Here is a 20,344-nt window from a genome sequence, read left to right as displayed (position 1 = left end):
TGGGGGAGGGGAGGGCAATATACTGTCTGTCTCTGTAAACCGCTTAGAGAGGGCTGTAAAGCACTGTGAAGCGATATATATATATAAGTCTAAGTCAGGGTCTTCAAACTTGACAGCTTTAAGACTTGTGGACTTCAACTCCCAGAATTCCTCCTCCAATCATGTTAGCTCAGGAATTCTGGGAGTCGAAGTCCACAAGTCTTAAACTTGCCAAGTTTGAAGACCCTTGGTCTAAGTGCTATTGCTATAAAGCACACTAACTTTAAAAATAAATTCATGCATCAATATTTTTGGGGGGCTAGATATATAGCGAGGAAGGAAGAGTCTGGTGATAATTTTTCATTAAAGGTGACAAATGTATTAGAAGTCATAGTGCTCATCCTTGTTTGTTCAGAAAAATCACATATACATACATACATACATACATACATACATACATACATACATACATACATACGTACACACCCACCCACAAATTTGCATTGTTACCTCGGATCAGTCCTTTCTCCTGTAAACTTCGCAGGGGTGGCCTCTTGGCGATGAAGCGTCTCAGCTTGCTTTTGACCCTTTTCTTGTAGACTCTGCCAGGACTCCCGGGGGCTAGAGGAGTAAGGAACAGAAGCCAAGAGAAGAAGTTAAGGCAGCTGCAATTCCCTCATTCGCAAATAAGACACAATAGCCCTACTTTTGGCAGCTATTAGCACCACCACACCCCCATCCCAGATCTGCTGGTCTCAAACCTGCTTGCACTTCACCCTTGGAGACCCCAAGTTCGTCTTCATCATCCCAGCTCAAATCCACAAGCTCAGCACTGTTTGACCGATAGAGTGGGTACAGAAGTGGCTCATCCAGAGGGTTCTCTTGATCCTGCAGTGGAGCAAGGAGGGAGCTTAATCCAGAGAAATGAGCAGCCAGATAGGATGGAGCAAAATGGGAGCAATCCAGAACTAGGAAAGGGTTTGTTTCAAGACACAATGGGTTGATACCATGAACTTCACAAAGACGGTACTCTGTTTCAAAGACCTACATGGTGTGTGTGTGTGTGTGTGTGTGTGTGTGTGATGTGAGAGAGAGAGAGAGAGAGAGAGAGAGAGAGAGAGAGAGAGAGAGAGAGAGAGAAATAAAGAGAAAGAGAATAAAAGAGAGTGTGAGAGAGAATGAAAGAGAGAGAGAGAGAGAGAATAAAAGAGAGAGAATGAAAGAGAGAGAGAGAGAATAAAAGAGAGAGAGAATAAAAGAGACAGAGAGAGAATGAAAGAGAGAGAGGAGAGAGAGAATAAAAGAGAGAGAATGAAAGAGAGAGAGAAGAGAAAGAGAATAAGAGAGAATGTGAGAGAGAATGAAAGAGAGAGAATGGGAATGAAAATAGAGGAAGAGAGAAGAGAGAGAGAGAGAGAGAGAGAGAGATAAAACATTGGATGGTACGCATGAAGAACTACAAGCTCAATAAAGGACAAACCGTGCACAGAGTCCTTTTTGTGGTCTGTCCTTTATTGATTTTGTAGTTCTTCATGTGTACCACCAAATAACCCCAAAGGACTTCTCTCCCTCTTCTGCCCTGGGTTTATCACAATGGCACGTCATTATGAAATCCTAAACATATCAGTCCAATTATGTGTGATAAGCTGGAAGCCTTAAGGAAGAATTAATGCTTCATCTTCAACGTTAATCCCACTTTCTCAGTGTTCCAGGAGAGTCGCCCAGGGATGTATCACACCCAAGTCAATGAGAGTCCATCCCTGATCAAGAGCTCCAGATAAATATGGAGGTGGGTGTGGGGGAGAGAAGGGGCTGTGCACAGCACTGAACACCATTCCACTCATTCTGAGCTCTCATCAAAATCAGTTGAATACTTTTAACAAGACCAGAAACAAGAGGGGAGAGAGTGAGTGACTGACTGACAGAGACAAAGAATGATTGTTGCACATATACCTTCATGTGCATGAGGGAGAAATAGAGAGTAGAATGCCTTTGGCTCCACTTACATTATAATTTATTTATTTATTACAAAGACGTGCCCTCCCCCCCAATAGATTTTGCTTTCTGGGGCAATAGGTTCTCACCGAAGACATAATGAGTTCAAGCATGTTCTAAACCTGAAACAAAGACCTTCTGTCTTCCTTGGGAGTAGTCCTAAACTTTGTAGAGGAAGGGTTGGCAACCTAGCATTGTATAAACATGGGGGATTTTGATGCCCATTAACACCAATTAAAGCACAAACAATTATAAGGTATGATGGGAGTTTCCAAACCAGTTTGGTGTAGTTGTTAAGACACAAGACTAAAACTGGGAGCGTGTGAGTTGTAACCCAGCAAGGAAGCCAGCCTAGGGGGCGTGCATAAGCGCACCAACGTGCCTACCGTCCCTGTCCTATTGTTTCTCTTATTCTTCTTTTATTTTTCTTATATGTACCCATTTCATGTATTCACAACTATGTATACACTTATACTTATAAACAATTATCTTGTAAACAATTGGCAAATCAAATAAATAAAAAATAAATAAAAATAAACTTGGGTCAGTCACTCTCCCTGAACCCTAGGTTGCCAAAAAAAACAAAACACCCTATATAATATTGTCTATGCATTTGTCAAGAGTCAAAACTGACTTGAAGGCACCCACCCACAGGCAAAAACCAGAGGAGATTTTAGTCTAGAAGGCTCCAGGCTGCTTGCCATTTGGGCAAAGTTAGCTGGATAGCAATCCCCATCCCGGACGGAGTGAAAGAATTTAGGAAGAGCTTTTTATTCTATATCAATATTTCAAAGAAGAAAGGAAACGACTGAGATAACTTTCACTCACTAGTCTGTGGATGACCCCTTTGATTGCCTGGTACCAGTCCTGGCTCACAGCTTCATTATCTGATTGCAAGAGATACTCATTGCCAGTCACAGTGCGAAACTAAGAAGAAAAGAAGAGAGAACAAATTGGATGAGACAACAATTTCACTTAACATAATCTCACGCTCTTCTAATTGATCCTCACCAGCTAAGACTATAGCAGGAATCCTAATTTAATTTTAAATAATTATGACAACAGCTTCATGTAATCCCTTGTTCCTGCTATGTTCCTCTACTTATGGGCAGGTGAACAAACCAGGAAAGGATACCTTAGTGTTACAACTGAACCTGGAATTATAGTGAAGTACAGCCAGAGAAACCAGAGTATATTAACCAACTATCTTGATTTAAAACAGGACCACTGTGAGTCAGTTCTGAAGAATTGAGAAACTTATATTGGGACAATCAAGGCTAGTCAGCTGCATGAAGTCTCACTCCAAATACCTTAGGTCAAGATGGGCTGGGGTTCCCACACTTACATAGATGACATTCCGCTTGCTGGACAAATCCCGGGCCCACTCAATACGGGCCCCACGCAAATCCACACTGCTTTCAGGCCGGCTACCAGATGGAGTCTGCAGGAAAAAAAGACACAGGTTAGGAGGTTCCCTATACACATTGCCAAACTTGACCTCTGCCAGAAGTAACTGGGAAAGGACCAGGGAGATGTGTATTACTTCCTTATTGATTACCACAGCAACATAGACTTTTGTGTTAGTGGGTGGATGGGTGGGTGATGGGATGGATGGATGACTGGATAGATAGATAGATAGATAGATAGATAGATAGATAGATATGATATGATATGATATGATATGATATGATATGATAGACAGATAACAGAAGATAGATAGATAGATAGATAGATAGATAGATGATAGATAGATAGATAGATAGATAGATAGATAGATAGATAGATAGATAGATAGATAGATAGATAGATAGATAGATAGATAGATAGATAGATAGATAGATAGATAGATAGATGGATGGATAGATGGATGGATGGATGGATGGATGGATGGATGGATGGATGGATGGATAGATAGATAGATAGATAGATAGATAGATAGATAGATAGATAGATAGATAGATAGAGAGATAGAGATAGATAGAGATAGAGAGAGATAGATAGATAGATAGATAGATAGATAGATAGATAGATAGATAGATAGATAGATAGATAGAGATAGATAGATAGATAGATAGATAGATAGATAGATAGATAGATAGATAGATAGATAGATAGATAGATAAATAGATAGATGGATGACAGATGGAGAGAGAAGAAGAGAGAGAAAAACATATACATACTAAATGCACGTGGACAAATGCCATCTTTGAACAATACTGGCAGTGGGCATATCTAAAGCCGTACCAGATCTCCAAATAGGCAAAATCATCCCTTTTATTCAAAAGTCTCTCCCTCTTTCCCCCAGCCAACAATTTCTCAAAGGGGCTATGTATGACTTTCCAGAACTAACAGAAAATTTTTAAAATTAGTTGCGAGGATTGTACAAAGTTAAACAGCCAACCAAAGAAGGCCTTAGGCTGCCTTTCCTGATTTTTCATTTAAGCATCTGTCTGCTGCTGCACTCACCCATGCAGCTGTCACCTTGGGGTCCTTGTAGAACATGAGGCTATTCCCGGCTAATACCAGCCACGATGATGCCCAGCATTTTCTGGAGGTAGAGGAAAAGAAGAGAAACTGGAGCCCAGCCCACCAAAGCCATAAACAAAACATCCCCAGGACTTCCAAGTTTAAAAGTGTCAAAAGCTGCTTGAAGTATCAAGATCAATGCTCCCACATACAGGCATGTGATCTGTTTGTGCTTGGAATAACCTCCGTAGTTTCATAAATGACCATGTCTCAATGTGTCAGTGACCAAGTATTGGAGGAGACACCAAGGAAGAGCAATATTGCTGATGGTTTCTGGCCTCAAAAAGAACATTTCCTGAATTTTCATGTCATAAATGAGAAATGCCACTCTGCCCCTTTCTTGCTGAACAATCGCTAATGAAATAATAGACTAGTGGAGACAGGGTACTATGAACTAACTGGGGTCTGCAGTATTGTCAGAGGGACGCTACCGGGGTGGTATTCTACCGGTTCTGTCCGGCTCTGTAGAACCGATAGCTCTGAAGAGCAGCAGACATAGAACCGGTTCTGTGTCTGCTGCTGTTTGGCCCACCCGCCCGCCCGGGCTCTTACCTGACCTTTATTTCCTGCTTTTGCAACCTCAGCTGCCGTGCAAGGCACAGCTGCGGTTGAAAAAGCAGGAAAAAAGTGCTTTTTCAAATGCTGCTTCCCTGCACGCAGCGCTGCTCAGCTGTCCAGGCAGCAAAGCTGATTTACACACGCGCACAGCGTGCAGGGAAGCACATCGTAAATCACCAAACCGGTAGTTAACCCTGTCAGATCCCACTCCTGGACGCTACCCATCCTCTCCATGACCTATTTTCCTTGTTACCTTCTGGGAGAAGGCTTCATGGTATCCGAAGCAGAACATCTAGATTCAGTCAGAGTTTTGTTCCATATAGTACTATCAACCTTGTGAACACTTAAGTTTCCTCTTTCTGCTACGCATTCAAAATGACTATAAAGGTTGCCTTATTCTTGTTGTAGTAGACATCCTGTTGACTCTCCTCCTTCAAGGTCTTCTTTTGAGAGGAGAATACCCTGAGCTCAAACTTATTCTGAACTTGCTTTCATTGGCACAGAGTTGAATGATGGACCTGTGTCCAAGTTTGGTTCACGTTTGTACATATGGACATCATTTGACAAGAATAAGTGGGCATGTCTCTTCTTTGACATAATCCCATTTCCCTGGATTTGCTTCCCCTCCTCTCCCTTACAAAAGGTTCAGCTCTGCCTTATTTTGCCCCCCCTCCCCTCCTCCGGATTTATGTCAATGACTGAGAAGGTCCATTATTCACTAAGGCTCCTTTCCAGCCTCTTTGTCTATTCAGGCCAGGACATTGCTTGTCAAAATCCCTTCAGCTCAGGGGTGGGATTCAAATTTTTTAACAACTGGTTCTGTGGGCATGGCTTAGTTGGTGGGCGTGGCTTGGTGGCCATGTGACTGGCTGGGTGTGGCCAACTCAACATCACTCACATCAAGGCATGCATCTCCTCGCCTGGCCTCTCATGACTGTGGGGATGCTGCAACAGTCGTAAGTGTGAAAAATGGTCATAAGTCACTTTTTTCCAGTGCCATTGTAACTTTGAATGGTCACTCCACACAAGCAAAGTACCAGCAAAGGAGGGGGGAAAAAACTCCAGAGAAGTTCCTGAGACAGGAAGTCTAGTCCTGCCAAGAATGTAATAAGGGTTAACGGACAGGCAGTTTCTGTAAGCAACACCAGAATGTTTCCCTCCTGCCTTCCTTACAGGATTAGAGCAGTAATTTATTCTAACAACCGGTTCTCTGAACTGCTTAGAATGTTAACAACCGGTTCTAGCGAATAGGTGAGAACCGGTTGAATCCCACCCCTGCTTCAGCTATGAAATGCTCCTCAGTCAGAGCTGGAGAAGTAGCACAAATGCCCCATATTCTTCCTATATGGACAACGAGGAAGGTATCCCTCCTCAATCCCCCACTCCTGCTAGGGAAGCTTTAACTGTGTACCTGAGTTTCCGACCTCCTTCAGCAATCTTGGTTTTGTTCAACTGTCCACATTTCTCCACCATCTGCCAAAAGAAACAGTGTCAACACACTTGCATTCCTAGCTGCGTCCTGTAGGTCCTTCCTGGAATCCACACCACTCCCCATACCCCCAGTTCTCTGAAGATCTTTATTTCCTACAAACTCTGGTTCCAGATAGGACTCTACTGCCAGCTCTCCTACTGGGTCAGTTCAGAGAGGAACTTCCTAACGTGGCCGAGCTGCAACATATAGTAGCCCCAATCAACACAGTCAATAATGAGGATGTGTAGTTTGGTGACGTCTGGAGGACCGTAAGGTTCCCAATGTGCAAGAAGCAAAACAATTTGGGGTAGTGAGATGTAATCTTTTTTCAAAGAAGATAGAGAAGAAACACATTGGTGCACACATGCTAAAAAGGACATGTGGAGATGGCAAAACCAAGAATAGGACAGGTGTATCCTCTGAATGCATTACCCTAGTCCCAGCTAGAGATTTCCTCCCCAATGATTCCATTTTCCATGCCAGCTTCTCTAGCTTGATTTTCTTTTTACTTATTTCACTCTCTAGATCAGGGGTGTCCAACCTTGGCAACTTTAAGACTTGTGGACTTCAACTCCCAGAATTCCTCAGCCAGCTGGCTGGCTGAGGAATTCTGGGAGTTGAAGTCCACAAGTCTTAAAGTTGCCAAGGTTGGACACCCCTGCTCTAGATCCTGCTACATTCTCTTCACCATCTCCTTTGCCCCTTCGGTTTCCAAATCTCATTTTCCATCTGGGCAACATTCCCAACCTCAGCTGAGCCAGGTGAAGAAAGGAGGCAGCAGGATAGACCCACTCCAAAGCTCAGAGGGTGGCCTTCTCTGGCACGGCACCAGAGGTAGTATTCAGCAGGTTCTGACCCGTTCTAGAGAACCAGTAGTGGAAATTTTGAGTTGTTCAGAGAACCAGCAAATCCCACCTCTGACTGGCCCTGCCCTCGTCTATTCTCTGCCTCCCAAGTCCCGGCTGATCGGCTGGGTCTTCTTTGATGCTCTGCACAGGAGAATGGAGCTGGAAAGCAGGTTAGTGAGGTGGGGAGGGAATGGGGATTTTGCAAAAACCTTCCCCTGCCACACCCACCAAGCCACGCCACGCCCACCAAGCCATGCCCACAGAACCGGTAGTAAAAAAAATTTGCATCCCACCACTGCACGGCACGGCTGGCCTCTGCAGCTAAGCAAGAGAGAATATCCTTTCAGATAATGGTGACTGAGGGTGCTGCCATGGGATGGAAAGGGGGATATTTATATACCGCTCAACCCAGGAACATGTGATGGTAGTGCAAATATCTTCACATCTACAGGTAGTCCTCAACTTACAATCACGTTTGAGCCCAACATTTCTGTTGCTAAGAGAATCATTTGTATGGCCTCATTTTACGACCTTTCTTGCCACAGTTGTTATGTGAATCACTGCAGATGTTAAGTTAGTAACACGACTGTTAACAGAATCTGACTTCCCCATTGACTTTGCTTGTCAGAAGGCAGCAAAAGGTAAATAGGTGACTCCAGCATACGGCAACCTTCATAAATATGAGTCAGTTGCCAAGGGCCTGAATTTTGATCATGCGATTTTGATCATGTGAAAAACGGTCATAAGTCATTTTCAGTGCCGTTGTAACTTTGAACGGTCACTAAACGGACCATTGTAAGTCGAGGACTACCTGTATTCCATAAGGCAGACTAAGTTGATGAGATGCAGCTATAACCTGGGACATCTCTGCCCCTAGTCAGACTGAGCCTAACCATTATAATCCTTGTATAATTGTAACATACATGCAGTAATTCGGCATTGTCCATGATGGAACCATTGGTAGGTGATGGCATAGTATATTCTCCTAACCAGGCATTGAAGCTATATTGGGAATGGTTCCGCCGATGGTTTCCCTGTATGGAGAAAAAGCAAGATTATTTACTGACCATTTTGGATATCCATTCCCTTCCTGCAGCCAGCGGGCTCTGCCAAGGCTGAAACTTAGGCCCAAATCCAAGACCTAAATGGTTGACCAAACTGAGTGGCAAATAGCGAGGTAGCTAATAAACTGTTCTGACCCAGGCTTCGTCAAACGTAATTTAAAAACAAACTTATTTTAAAAGCAAAACCTATTTTATTGCAACACTGGGAATTACTTACATTCCCAGCCAGAACTTATCTTAAAAAGTTCCCCAAGATAAGCACATACCTTTCAGTGCTGTGGAATGCTGCCAAAAACAGAAGTATCCGATTTAATTATAACAGGAACCAAACGAAGTACCAGAAAAAAACACCACCAGATTACATAGAGCTTCAAGGAGGACTCAGAATCTATCGAAGTACTTTGCTTCCTGCAAAGGTTTCATCATCGAGGCCTGACTTTTGTCCCTTATGGGAGGGGCAATCCCTTCCCAGCCTTACTCCCGAGTCGCTCCTTTTGTTTCAGCTGCTCTCGCCTTCTAGAAGCTCTGCGCACACGCGCACTGGGAACAGGCTCCCCTGGGTCCTCTGCTTCACTGCTGCCAGTGAAGGCTCCAAAGGCAGCATCCCATTCCCAGATGGTCCTGGCCCCATCCCTGCAGCAGATGCAGGACCCCCATCTGAGTCCTTTCCAGACCTCCCTGACGGGTCCCCTTTCTTCCTCACTGTCCGATTCCGCTGCTGTCTGCACCGGCTGCTGGTGAACCACAACATAAATGGCACCTCAGTGTGTTTTCTTTCTTCCTTTTGAAAACACTTTATAAAGGGGGAAGTGGTCAAGTGGTGCCTGTGTGATTACCAAACTGACTTTGCATAATGTAATGGGAAGAAGGAATAGCCTTGAGGAACAAGAGGAAGAGCCACAACCCCAAAAGACCAAAGTGCAGGATAGAAATGTAATTTGAGTAGGTATCTCAAACAGGACCTTTCCTAGTTCTCACAAAAGTAAAGGTGTTGGGGGGGGGGGGAGACAAAATATTCAGACTTGCAAGATTCTCTTATTGTAACGTTATAATAAAAGCAGCATTGTATTCATAACTTTGGTTTTTCTAATCTGGTCTACCTGGAAGGGCTGATAGACAGTCCCTCCCTCTCTTCTGCAGTACACTATATTTGGGCTCAAGGTTGATCAGCCTTCCATCCCTCTGAGGTGGGTAAAATGAGGACCTGGATTGCTGGAGGCAAGATGCTAGCTCTGTAAACCGCTTAGAGAGGGCTGCAAAGGACTGTGAAGTGGTATATAAGTCTAAGTGCTATTGCTGTGGCTATTTAAAGTATAGGGCTATTAACTCTAGTATTTAAAATTCCACACCTACATGCACTCGGGACTGCTGTCCTGCCCTCTCCTTCACGCACATCTCTCCTTTCACCCCAGTTGGATAAAGATTAACCCTTCCCTTCTTTCAAACCTTTCCTGCCAGACCAGGGGGTTGGACTAGAAGACCTACAAGGTCCCTTCCAACTCCGTTATTCTGTTGAACCCTTTGAGCAAAGGCATCTGTTTTGTCCTCCAAAACTTGCCATCCCAGTGGATCCCCTCATGACCGGATGCCTTACCTTGTGAGGCCGTATCTCTGGCAACATCAAGGATTTGGTACATCCCAGCTTTCTGTGGAGACTTTGAGCCCCAGACTGCTCCCCCCTCACTCTGTCTTCCGTTTGATCCAGATTGGCTCCTGGAGTAGGATCTGCTGGAGCTGAGAGATCATTCCCCTCTATCTGCACCGAGCTCTGTTGAAACAAAATCACAGAAAAGGGGAGCGGGAGGGGGAGAGGAGAGAGAAAGGACGTGAGGCAGGCATGAGCCCAACTATGGCTACCCTTCCTTGTTCTGGCTCTCACCAATTTGATCCACAGCAACCTATTTCTTTCAAACACGGGCCTCAATTCTTTCGGTGCTGTCCCACAGCTGCTGATATAGGCAGAGCCTTCAGGTGCATGGGGACGTGACAAGGAGATGTTGGGAAGCGGGATGGGAAGAGGGATTACTGTACAGACTAGTTGGCAACCATATGCCCTCTGTTCTGACATAGCACACAATAATTCCTCATTACAGACATTTCTCAAGGCATCTCTGGCTGGTGGCCCAAAGTGGAATTCTGGCTTAAAGTACCAGAGAGCAATCAAACTCAAAAGGAAGCCTCTAGAAGAGATATATTAGTGGCAGGTGTCTGTCAATAGCTGAGCCATCTCAGGGCTTGATTTACAGACTGGGAATATCCCCCCACCCCACCCCAGCAATAATGCTGTCAAGTCCACTCCAGAACATTTCCCCCATTGAACAAGTCAGCAACGTGGAATAATTTCAAAACACAATATGCAAAGCAAGACATGTGCCTATCATGTTCTTTCAAGAGCCTAATGCTACCTAGCTGGATTTCTGAATCATAGAACTGAACTGTAATTTCCATATCTGTGTGAGCTCCTGACCTATTTTGCATGCAACCCAAAAATGAGTGACAACCACACACATCCCTCACTTTGATAATGCTTCCATTGTAAATATTTTTTCTTTCTTTCCACTCTCCCAACGGCATCAAGAAGTACATTAACCTGAGAAAATGGTTACAGCTGGCTCAAGTTCACTTAATACCTGAATGAAGATTTGTTGAATCAAGTTCTCACTGAAATACATTTAACATGCCAGATTCTAGGCCATTTTTATCACTCTTATACCAACAGTCTGAGTTCATACATTGATTGGGTTTAGACAAGGTTGAATTATAAGCCATCTTTTACAAACCATCATGGCTAAATCAAAAACGCTAAACCACAGCCAAATAAGTGTCTATGGACATTCTCAGTCATCCAGGTCATAGTTGTCCCAAAAGTGCTTTTTCAAGAGGCAATTGGACTTTCTAGTTTTTCTTTGAAGTCAGAACTGAAGAAGCTTCTTGGATGAGAACTCTGCCTTAGGAATGCCAATACACCTGAATTAGATTTTTGAATCATAAATCTCTGCTATTAAAACTATTTCCATCCTATCAAGTTACAGAGATCTCTTAGCTGGAGAAAATACTACTAGTATTAGCTCCAGGTATCTCTTAATACATAGTACTCTTAATAATTAGTACAAATATTAGGTGCTACAAATTAATTACTTGACCATGAAATCTTATATAGCTAAACCACATTGACCATACAAAAGAAGGAAGTATTAGGAGGCGAGAGGGTTTGCAGAAACACAAAACTAAGGGGGAAAAGGCTAAACGATTTCCACTAAAAGTCAGTGTGATTCAATGGCTATTGGATTAAGATGGGCATATCCAAGTTTACATTCATTTTCAGGTACAGAAAAGTCCCTGGGCCATTGAATCCTACACTCCTCACAGAGTTGCTGCTGTGAGGACAAAATGAAAGGAAATCACCCTGGAAGCTGCTTTACTGAGCTCTCCCAATTAGAGCAAGATATAAACCTAAATAAATACATAAATAAGCAAATAAGCTAGATGAATCCAACTGAAATGATTGCGTTTCACTGCCACAGAACATCGACTGCTTCATGGGGATGGAAGGAAATCAAGCAGAAAGCAGAAAGAATAGAAAAGTGTACTGGAGAGAAGGAAATTATTGTCTGGGTTACTCTAGATGCAAGATTTTCTCCCTCCTATAACTTTTAAAATATTTTTTAGCTCATTTGGATCAAATCACATCCCCAAAACAGACACCAGCAAGTGAAAAGTCATTTGGTTGAAAGTGTACAGGAAATCCTTGACTTACGATTGCAATTGAGCCCACAATTTTGGTTGTAAGTTGTGACCTTTGTAAAGCAGATCACCATGGGACTGTGCCTGTTGTTAAGTGAACCCATTGTTTGATATAGGTTTTTTTTGGTGGAAATAAACACCAGTTTCTGGAAAAAATGTTGTAACTCAGTCACATTTCCACAGGATGCTGCAAATGGCTATAAGTGTGGGCTGGTTGCCAAGCAACCATAATGCCATCATGAGGCCACAGGGGATCCAAACATCGTAATTCTGAGTCTAGGCCATAGTAGCTTTTTCAGGGTCTGACAGAACTTTGAACAGTCACTAAGTGACCTATTGCAAGTCAAGGACTACCTCTAAATCAGCTCAGTATTTGCCAGCTAAAACACTTTTTGGGTAAAGGCACAAACCAATCAAAAGTAAGGATTGGATTGCTGAGGCTAAGTAGCATGGATGTCCCCCAACAATTCTAGCTTCTCACCATCTCTTGGCTCCTCCTGGGTGGCTTCCATGACTTTTCACCTGTTGTAGGCTTATAGTAGAAACTACGCAGGGAGTTGGAGTCTATGTGATGTTCCCAGGCTTCCAGCATCTGTAATGGTGGGCTGCGTGGGGTAGGAGGTGTCGTTGGTAACTGCTTCATCTCCTCCAGATTGTAATAAATTGGAGGCTTCTCTCTCAAGAGAGGCGGAGGAGTATCATCCAACATCTGCTAGAAAGAAGCAGGAAATAAATGAGAGTTGGACTTAACATACTGCTTTCATCACTGGAAAAGGGACCTGGTAGGAAAGGATTAACTCTACCACTTTTACTCAGAATGTGAGGCTTAGGATCTCTTCCTGTCCCATGGAAGAAACTTCATTCACTCAGTAACTATCTCTCGGGCCAATCTACTTCGCAAGGTTGTTGTGAGGAAAAATGGGAGGAAGGAGCACTATGTACACTGCCTTGTGCCTGAACAAATGGTGGGATTTAAAAGAAATACCTCTAACAAATACAGTAAATCAATACATTCCACTGTGAGGACAAGAACTTTCAATTAGCAGGGTATGCGGAATGAGAAGAATAATGTGTAACGATCAGTACAAGGCAGTAAAGTAATTCTCTTCTTGATCCTTGGACCACTTAGTTACTCTTAATCTTCTCTCTTTTCCTAAACAAGAAGAGACTGTAGCCTTCTCGTTCCTTTCTCTCATTTGCAAATAGGCAAGTGATGTGGATGAATAGGAGCTAATGGATGGACTTCTCTAAGTGCCAGCAACTGGCTCTCTCCTCCCCATAGTTGGAACCATGTATAATTCTGCTCTATAATTCTGCTTCATTTTAGGGATGGGGAAATACCTTTCTTGAGTATCTTTTCTCTAGTGTCTGACTTGCCTAATGGATACACTAGCCTTCCTTGTTCTTTTCTAGGGGTTGTCACCCAGTGCAATATACTTCCACATCCACCATCCTCCAGTTCTTCCATCAGCCACCCCATTGACGGAATCTTGGGGGCTTGCTCTCCTTGTGCTCTGAGAGGATATGTGCTGTTGTATTGCTTGTCCAACCTCTAGACCGGTTTCTTTTATTTTTACGTTAGCATATGGCAAAAATATTAAAAAGCATATCAAAATTACATTTTCAATGAGCAAATATGAAACTGTTTACTCTGTTTACAAATTCAAAGGTAGACTGTTTACTGCCTAGAGTCAATACATGATGGAGTTGCATATGGAAAATCTCTGGGGTTTCCCCGATATGAGAGCTGAGGTGGCACAGTGGTTAGAATGTGGTATTGCAGGCTAATTCTGCCGACTGCCAGCAGTTCGATCCTGACCAGCTCAAGGTTGTCTCAGCCTTCTATCCTTCCAAGGTTGATAAAATGAGGACCCAGATTGTTGGGGGCAATAGGCTGACTCTGTAAACACTTTAGAGGGGGCTGTAAAGTACTATGGAGCAGTATATAAGTCTAAGTGCTACTGTTATTGTTATATGTGCTCAGAGGGGCACAAGAAAGAAACCTCCCTGAAGAGTATACGAATTGATGGCGATGACACACAATTTCAGCTAATTCTTCCACAACAGCAGCCAGACAATATCCTGGCTTAAAACACATCACTATGAGAAGACCTCATAGGACTTAGCATATAGAAGGACTTAACATATAAAAGTGTAGGCCTGTGTTTCAACCTTGGCAGCTTTAAAATGTGTGGGCTTCAATACCCAGAATTCCCTGGTCAGCATGTCATGTTAGGCATTTTCTGAATTTTTGAATTTTTTCACCATCCTAGTCCGACCATGCACGAGCACTTTCAGAGATGGCCTCGTGTCAGCATGAGAGAGAGCAGAACTTTGTGAGACCAGAGTTTCTAGGGGCTTTTACGACTGTTAATTCCTCTTGCCATCTTGACTGCCTGTTCTGGCAGTTTCCGGCTGGCCAATCAGATTTTGCTCTCCCAATGCTCCTCATGAAGAGGAGAAAGAATGCTTTTTTTTCAATATGTCAAAGAGTCAGCACCAATGGAGGGTAAGGATTTCCTCAGTGGCCTTTACCCACTCCCCAACCCCTGAAGCACTGCAGGCAAAACTACAGTCAATGCTACCACTTTCCTCCTCCATACTCTGCAATCTCTGGAGACCTAATCAAGCTCTTCCTGCATTTCCTAAGCTATTTTCCTGGCCCAGCATCATAGCGCTTTCAGGTGTGGCCTCCTGCCAATATGCCAATCAAATGGCATATGGTTACCACAAACCACTTCATGCAGGGTGGGGAAGAGCCCTGGTTTCGGCCTTCATCATTATTTTCTTTTTAACCTCCCAAGATTGAGCCACTGGTTCCTCTCTAGAAAGCAGAACAGAAGGCTAAATTGAGAGGTATTTCCTCCAGGGGGAAGTGAAGATGTTTTAAGATCCTTTTCTATCACAATCAGCTTCATCTATGTAAAAATGACTTTTACATAACAAAGAGCCAGACTTCCCCTCTCTGCATGTTACAAGGAAGGATTAATGATATTTCAGGGATTTATGGAATTTTATGGTGGGTCTCATAAAGACAGTGAGCCATTTGAGCTTCAGAATAAACTGAGTAGATTACCTTGGTCATCAAAACATTTGATTTTTCAAATGGTGGGGGGGAGTCCAAACCGTTAAAAGAATCAAGTTATAATTCTTTAATCCTGCTGATCAATTCATCCAAGTTCTAAGCCTATCCTATTTAGCACTGTTTTTTTTTAATGCAGCCATGGTCACTTATTGTTTCAATTGTTTTTGTGCAGAGCAGAATGTTTAAATAAACAAACAAATAAACGGTCCTATATCACAGGTTGGCAATAAAAATGGATGCCACCAGATGAGAGAAGATTAGGATTACTGATTTAGAGATCACAGTTACTTTCCAAGTTTGTTCCCATGGCCAGACATAAGGTATGTTTTTATGTATGCACACAACATTTATGAAATATGCGTATCACTGCATTTGCACTGTCACAGCACAATGTGACAAAAGAGTTAAACATTTACCTTCCACCAGGAGCTATTGCAGATTAGAGCCAAACTGATATCTGGCACCTATTGCTTTTAGTAGCATTTTAGAATCAGTACTTGAGCCCTAAAAATTAAGCCAGATACTGGGTTTTACAAAGTTTTATTATTTGTAAATTGCTGTAAAACTGTTGGAATCAGGAGTCTATACATTCAGGAAACAAATACAAGTAAAAATGTCTAGAATTCAAAGGAATTCTAATGCACAGTGAATGATCAACTGCATAGAATAGCTTGTTTTGTGCCATTGCAGTCGATTATGGCTTTGTAGGATAATAATCAGCATCTTCATGTTTTGCCTAAAGAAGTTGAAGGCACTACTGATATTAAAAGCCTTCAACATTCCCATCAGGAAGTAAACAAAGCAAAATAAGTGCCATAGATGTCTTAGGAAGAGATAGATATAGTTGGTTTGAGCCCTTCTCCAAAATAGTCATTGGAATAACCAGAGAGAGGGTCAACAGTGCACACATAGATAAAAGGAGGCACCCTAAGATGGCAAGGAGCTACTCCTGCTTAAGAGATTGTAAGGATATAAAAATATAAGGAAAGACTTGCTCTTTGCTATTATTTTTTAAACTTTAAATCCCCAAATAACTTTACTGGGAAATGTGGCAACCGAAATCCACTACATCTAGAAGGTACAACCTAAAAGTTGGTTGGGGTACAGTGTTGGATTTTGGTCAGGAAGACCTAAATTCTATCCCCCTACAGAATGAGGTCCATCATTTTCTCATGTTGTCTACAGTCTATTATTTTGAGGATAGAATTGGGTCACTTTTCAATTATGGAACAGGGACATATTATTCCAAATAACTATGTAAGAATGAATAAACACCATCCAGAGTCCAGCCAGAGTGGAGCAGTTTAAACTTTTCATGGATGGATGGATGGATGGATGGATGGATGGATGGATGGATGGATGACAGATGGACAGATAAACAAAGATACATAATGACCAAATTTCCTTCTAGCTACTCTTGTCTAAATAAGAAGAACACGGCAGCTGTAAGTCTTTTCTTAGGCTGAGCCACAGCTGTTTCACCCTCTACCCATGTAAACAATTTCCATATAACCCCACTGACAGATGCATATAGCTCCAGCCAATTCTTCCCAGCTCCACCCAACTCCATACAGATTCCCTGCTAATGCCTATCTACACAGTGCCCTCTCTAGCATAGTCACAGCTGTGGCTCCTTCTGCCTGCTTGTCTATGTTCATTGCTCAAGAGGAAGTTGAAAACGGGTTGCTTCATGGCAGAAGTCTGGAAGAATATTGCTAGTGGTCCAGAGAGTTTCTTCCTCTTCCTCACTTTGTCTCAATTTTGATTATGTTTTCTTCTAAAATCCACCTCTCAGAGGTGATCCCTTTTATCCTACCTCAAGTCTTCAGGCCTTCAGAAGTTTTCTAGGAAGCACCGATACCCCCACAGTCCGGTACTTACTGTCAGCGCCAGCTGTGCGGTTCAGGGGCGTGTGCAGAGGAGTTGGCCCTCCCACTAACTTCCCCCACATCCTGTGTGGGTGGCAGAGGCTACTACCCCTTCCAATGAAGGAAAAGACAAAGAGGAAATTGTGCAAGGTAGCAGGGCAGATGTTCAGATAAGCAGCTCTCACCCATCTGGTAGAATCTTGACAGAAGAAAAAATATGTACGCAGCAGTCCACAGCAGTCAGAGACCGTGAAGAACGTATGATATAAGTCAGGATGGAAGGACTGGAACTTAATGCAGTGAAAGCTTACAGTTAAACAGCTTAAAGGGGATATGAGTCAACTTTTCTGAGAAATTTGTCATTCTAGAGGTGTGTCATAAGGTTATATGAAGGCCTTGACTGAGAGTGACTTTGAAGATTTTTTTAAAAATTTCACTTAATGTCTATGCTTGTACTGGGGACACCTTCAAAACATTCTGCTTTCTTCCTAAACTGGGTAGTATTATGGACATTCAGATGATTCTGTTCAAAATACAGGGGAACTTCTAAATCCTCATGTTGTGCTTTTCAACTATTTCCAGAGGAGCATCTATCTTAGTCTATGCTGCCAAAAGGACTGGATCTTGTGATAACTTCAAGACTAACAGACTTTATGATAGCTTATATTCCTATGGACCACATCAGGAGTTTTCAAACTGTGGATTGGGACATGAGCACCCAGGGCAGGAAGTGATGACACATTTGCACAAGCAAAGTAGAAGCACTCTCAAAACTCACTTCTGGTTTTGCTCCTCATTTTGCTTGTGAAAATCTGCAATGGATGTTTTTTGTAATGCAGAATCCCTTACCTCATCCTAATTACATAACTCGATCAGGACAAAGCAATAGACGCAATCTATATAGACTTCTGTAAAGTCTTTGATTCAATGGTACACGACAAACTACTCCTAAAAATAAAACCCTATGGTATCTCTGGACACCTACATAACTGGATAGAAGCATTCCTGTCAAACAGACAACAAATGGTCAAAATTGGGAGCGTCCTATCAAATTCTGTACCTGTCAACAGTGGTGTCCCCCAAGGCAGTGTTCTAGGACCAACTCTCTTCATACTCTACATAAATGACCTCTGTGATCATATTAAGAGCAACTGCGTTCTCTTCGCTGATGATGTAAAGCTATTCAACACCACAGACAATACTGCTACCTTCCAAAAAGACCTCGACTATGTATCAGAATGGTCAATCAAATACCAACTTCAAATCTCAACTAACAAATGCTCTGTCTTACATATTGGCAAAAAAATAATAATAAGAAAATAAAATACAAGCTGAATAGTCAAGGCCTTGTTGAGGATCCAAACTCTGTCAAGGACTTTGGAGTACTCATCTCTAATGATCTAAGTGCTAGAGCCAGCTGTAACTACATAGCCAAAAAGGCATTAAGAGTTGTTAACCTAATCCTACGTAGCTTTTTCTCTGGTAATATCACACTACTAACTAGAGCATACAAAACATTTGCTAGACCTATACTTGAATACAGTTCATCAGTCTGGAACCCATATCATGTATCTGATATTAACACAGTTGAGAAAGTCCAGAAATATTTCACAAGAAGAGCTCTTCGCTCCTCTACTCATTGCAGAATACCTTATGCCACCAGACTTGAAACTCTAGACCTAGAAAACTCAGAACTATGCCATGTCCGGTCCGATCTAAATATAGTATATAAAATCATACATTGCAATGTCCTACCTGCAAATGAATACTTCAGCTTCAACCATAACAATACAAGAGCAAACAATAGATACAAACTCAAGGTTAACCGCACCAAACTTGATTGGAGGAAATACTACTTCAGCAACAGAGTGGTCAATGTCTGGAATACTCTACCTGACTCTGTGGTTTCTTTCCCAAACCCCAAAAACTTTAACCTTAGACTGTCTACTATTGACCTCACCCCTTTCCTAAGAGGTCTGTACGGGGCGTGCATAAGCGCACCAATCATGCTTACCGTCCCTGTCCTATTGGTTTTTTTTATTTTTCTTATACGTATCCATATCATGTATTCAAAACTATGTTTATACTTATACCTGTTATCTTGTAAGCGATTGACAAATCGAATAAATCAATAAATAATTCCACAGAAATGCCTTGAATGTTTAATATATCATTTTTCCTATGTTTTTATTCTTTAGTCCACCCTTTTTAGTTTGTTTACTTATTATTTATTAAATCAATCTGCTGCCCATCTTCCTTAAAGGCAACCCTAGGCACTTACACAATTTTAGTTGTTCTGGAGATGGTCTTCCTGCTCATTCAAGAACTGAAGCAAAATATTAGGGAGAGACCTTTTTTTTAGAGGAGGGGGAGTGAGAGAGGGAGGAGGAAGCATATCCCTTGCAGCCTGCCTGAATTCTTACAGCATAGACCCTTGACACAAGGATAAGAATATAAGAGCAGCGCTGCTGGCCCAGGCCAAGATCCATCTTAATCCAGGGTTTTTGTTCCCTAGAGTAACCAACCAGGTGCCATTCAGAAACATAGTCATCTCTCAGGATTGCTCCCCTGCAACTTCTGGATTGATGGCAGACTACAACCTCTCCCCACTTGCTCTCTGCTCTCCATCTATTCATCTTTATGTTATCACGTTGATGTATTTTCACTGAGTTCTTTTTCATTATTTATTTTATTGTTCTATTACTTTACTTCTGTTCTGTTTTCATCTCTCCCTTTTTATTGTTGTAAGCTACCTAGAATAGCCCCAAGGCAATATAGATGGCAAAAATATTTAACAAATAAAGTAAATAAATAAACTGATATTTGAACACATTGCTGGAACAAGAATTCTAGGAAGAAGCCAAGGGAAGTCAGTCAAATGATTTGAGGAGCACCTAATATCAAAACAAGCTTCTACAGCTCTGAGGGTGAAACCAATTTTGACTTCTGCTCACTTGCAGCATTTTTACCTAGGATAACTGGGGAACATCCTGCTTGGCCATGGCCTACAACTGTCATTTAGTCTGAATAAATGAACACAAAAGATTAAACAAACAATAGTGAAATTAATCTTGCTTATTAGAGTCATGGTAGCACAATGGTTAGAGTGCAGTACTGCAGGCTACTTCTGCTGCCTGCCAGCTGCCTGCAATTTAGCAGTTTGAATCTCACCAAGCTTAAGGTAGACTCAGCCTTCCCTCCTTCCG

The 20,344-nt window shown here is 42.3% G+C and overlaps 1 protein-coding gene across 2 annotated transcripts in view; it reads right to left on the bottom strand.

The window, feature by feature from the left end:
- Positions 1 to 20,344, bottom strand: part of ARHGAP9 (Rho GTPase activating protein 9) — a 39,410-nt gene that overhangs the window by 9,654 nt on the left and 9,412 nt on the right. Inside the window, exons 4-12 of one of the 2 annotated variants that reach the window (XM_087956481.1) lie at positions 12,667 to 12,894; positions 10,036 to 10,209; positions 8,301 to 8,411; positions 6,470 to 6,531; positions 4,441 to 4,522; positions 3,320 to 3,415; positions 2,803 to 2,901; positions 741 to 867; positions 490 to 600 (exon numbers count right to left, since the gene is read on the bottom strand). In XM_087956481.1, coding sequence (XP_087812607.1) covers positions 490 to 600; positions 741 to 867; positions 2,803 to 2,901; positions 3,320 to 3,415; positions 4,441 to 4,522; positions 6,470 to 6,531; positions 8,301 to 8,411; positions 10,036 to 10,209; positions 12,667 to 12,894 — 1,090 coding nt within the window. The remainder of the gene's footprint in view (positions 1 to 489; positions 601 to 740; positions 868 to 2,802; positions 2,902 to 3,319; positions 3,416 to 4,440; positions 4,523 to 6,469; positions 6,532 to 8,300; positions 8,412 to 10,035; positions 10,210 to 12,666; positions 12,895 to 20,344) is intronic. The other variant, XM_087956482.1, reaches the window with a different exon arrangement.

This window comes from Notechis scutatus, chromosome 2 (genome assembly GCF_049901735.1).
Source record: "Notechis scutatus isolate UNSWTSFEM ecotype Mainland chromosome 2, rNotScu1.2, whole genome shotgun sequence".
Lineage (NCBI taxonomy): Eukaryota > Metazoa > Chordata > Lepidosauria > Squamata > Elapidae > Notechis > Notechis scutatus.
Note: the sequence above shows the minus strand (reverse complement) of the source record. Positions and strands in the feature narration are given on the sequence as shown.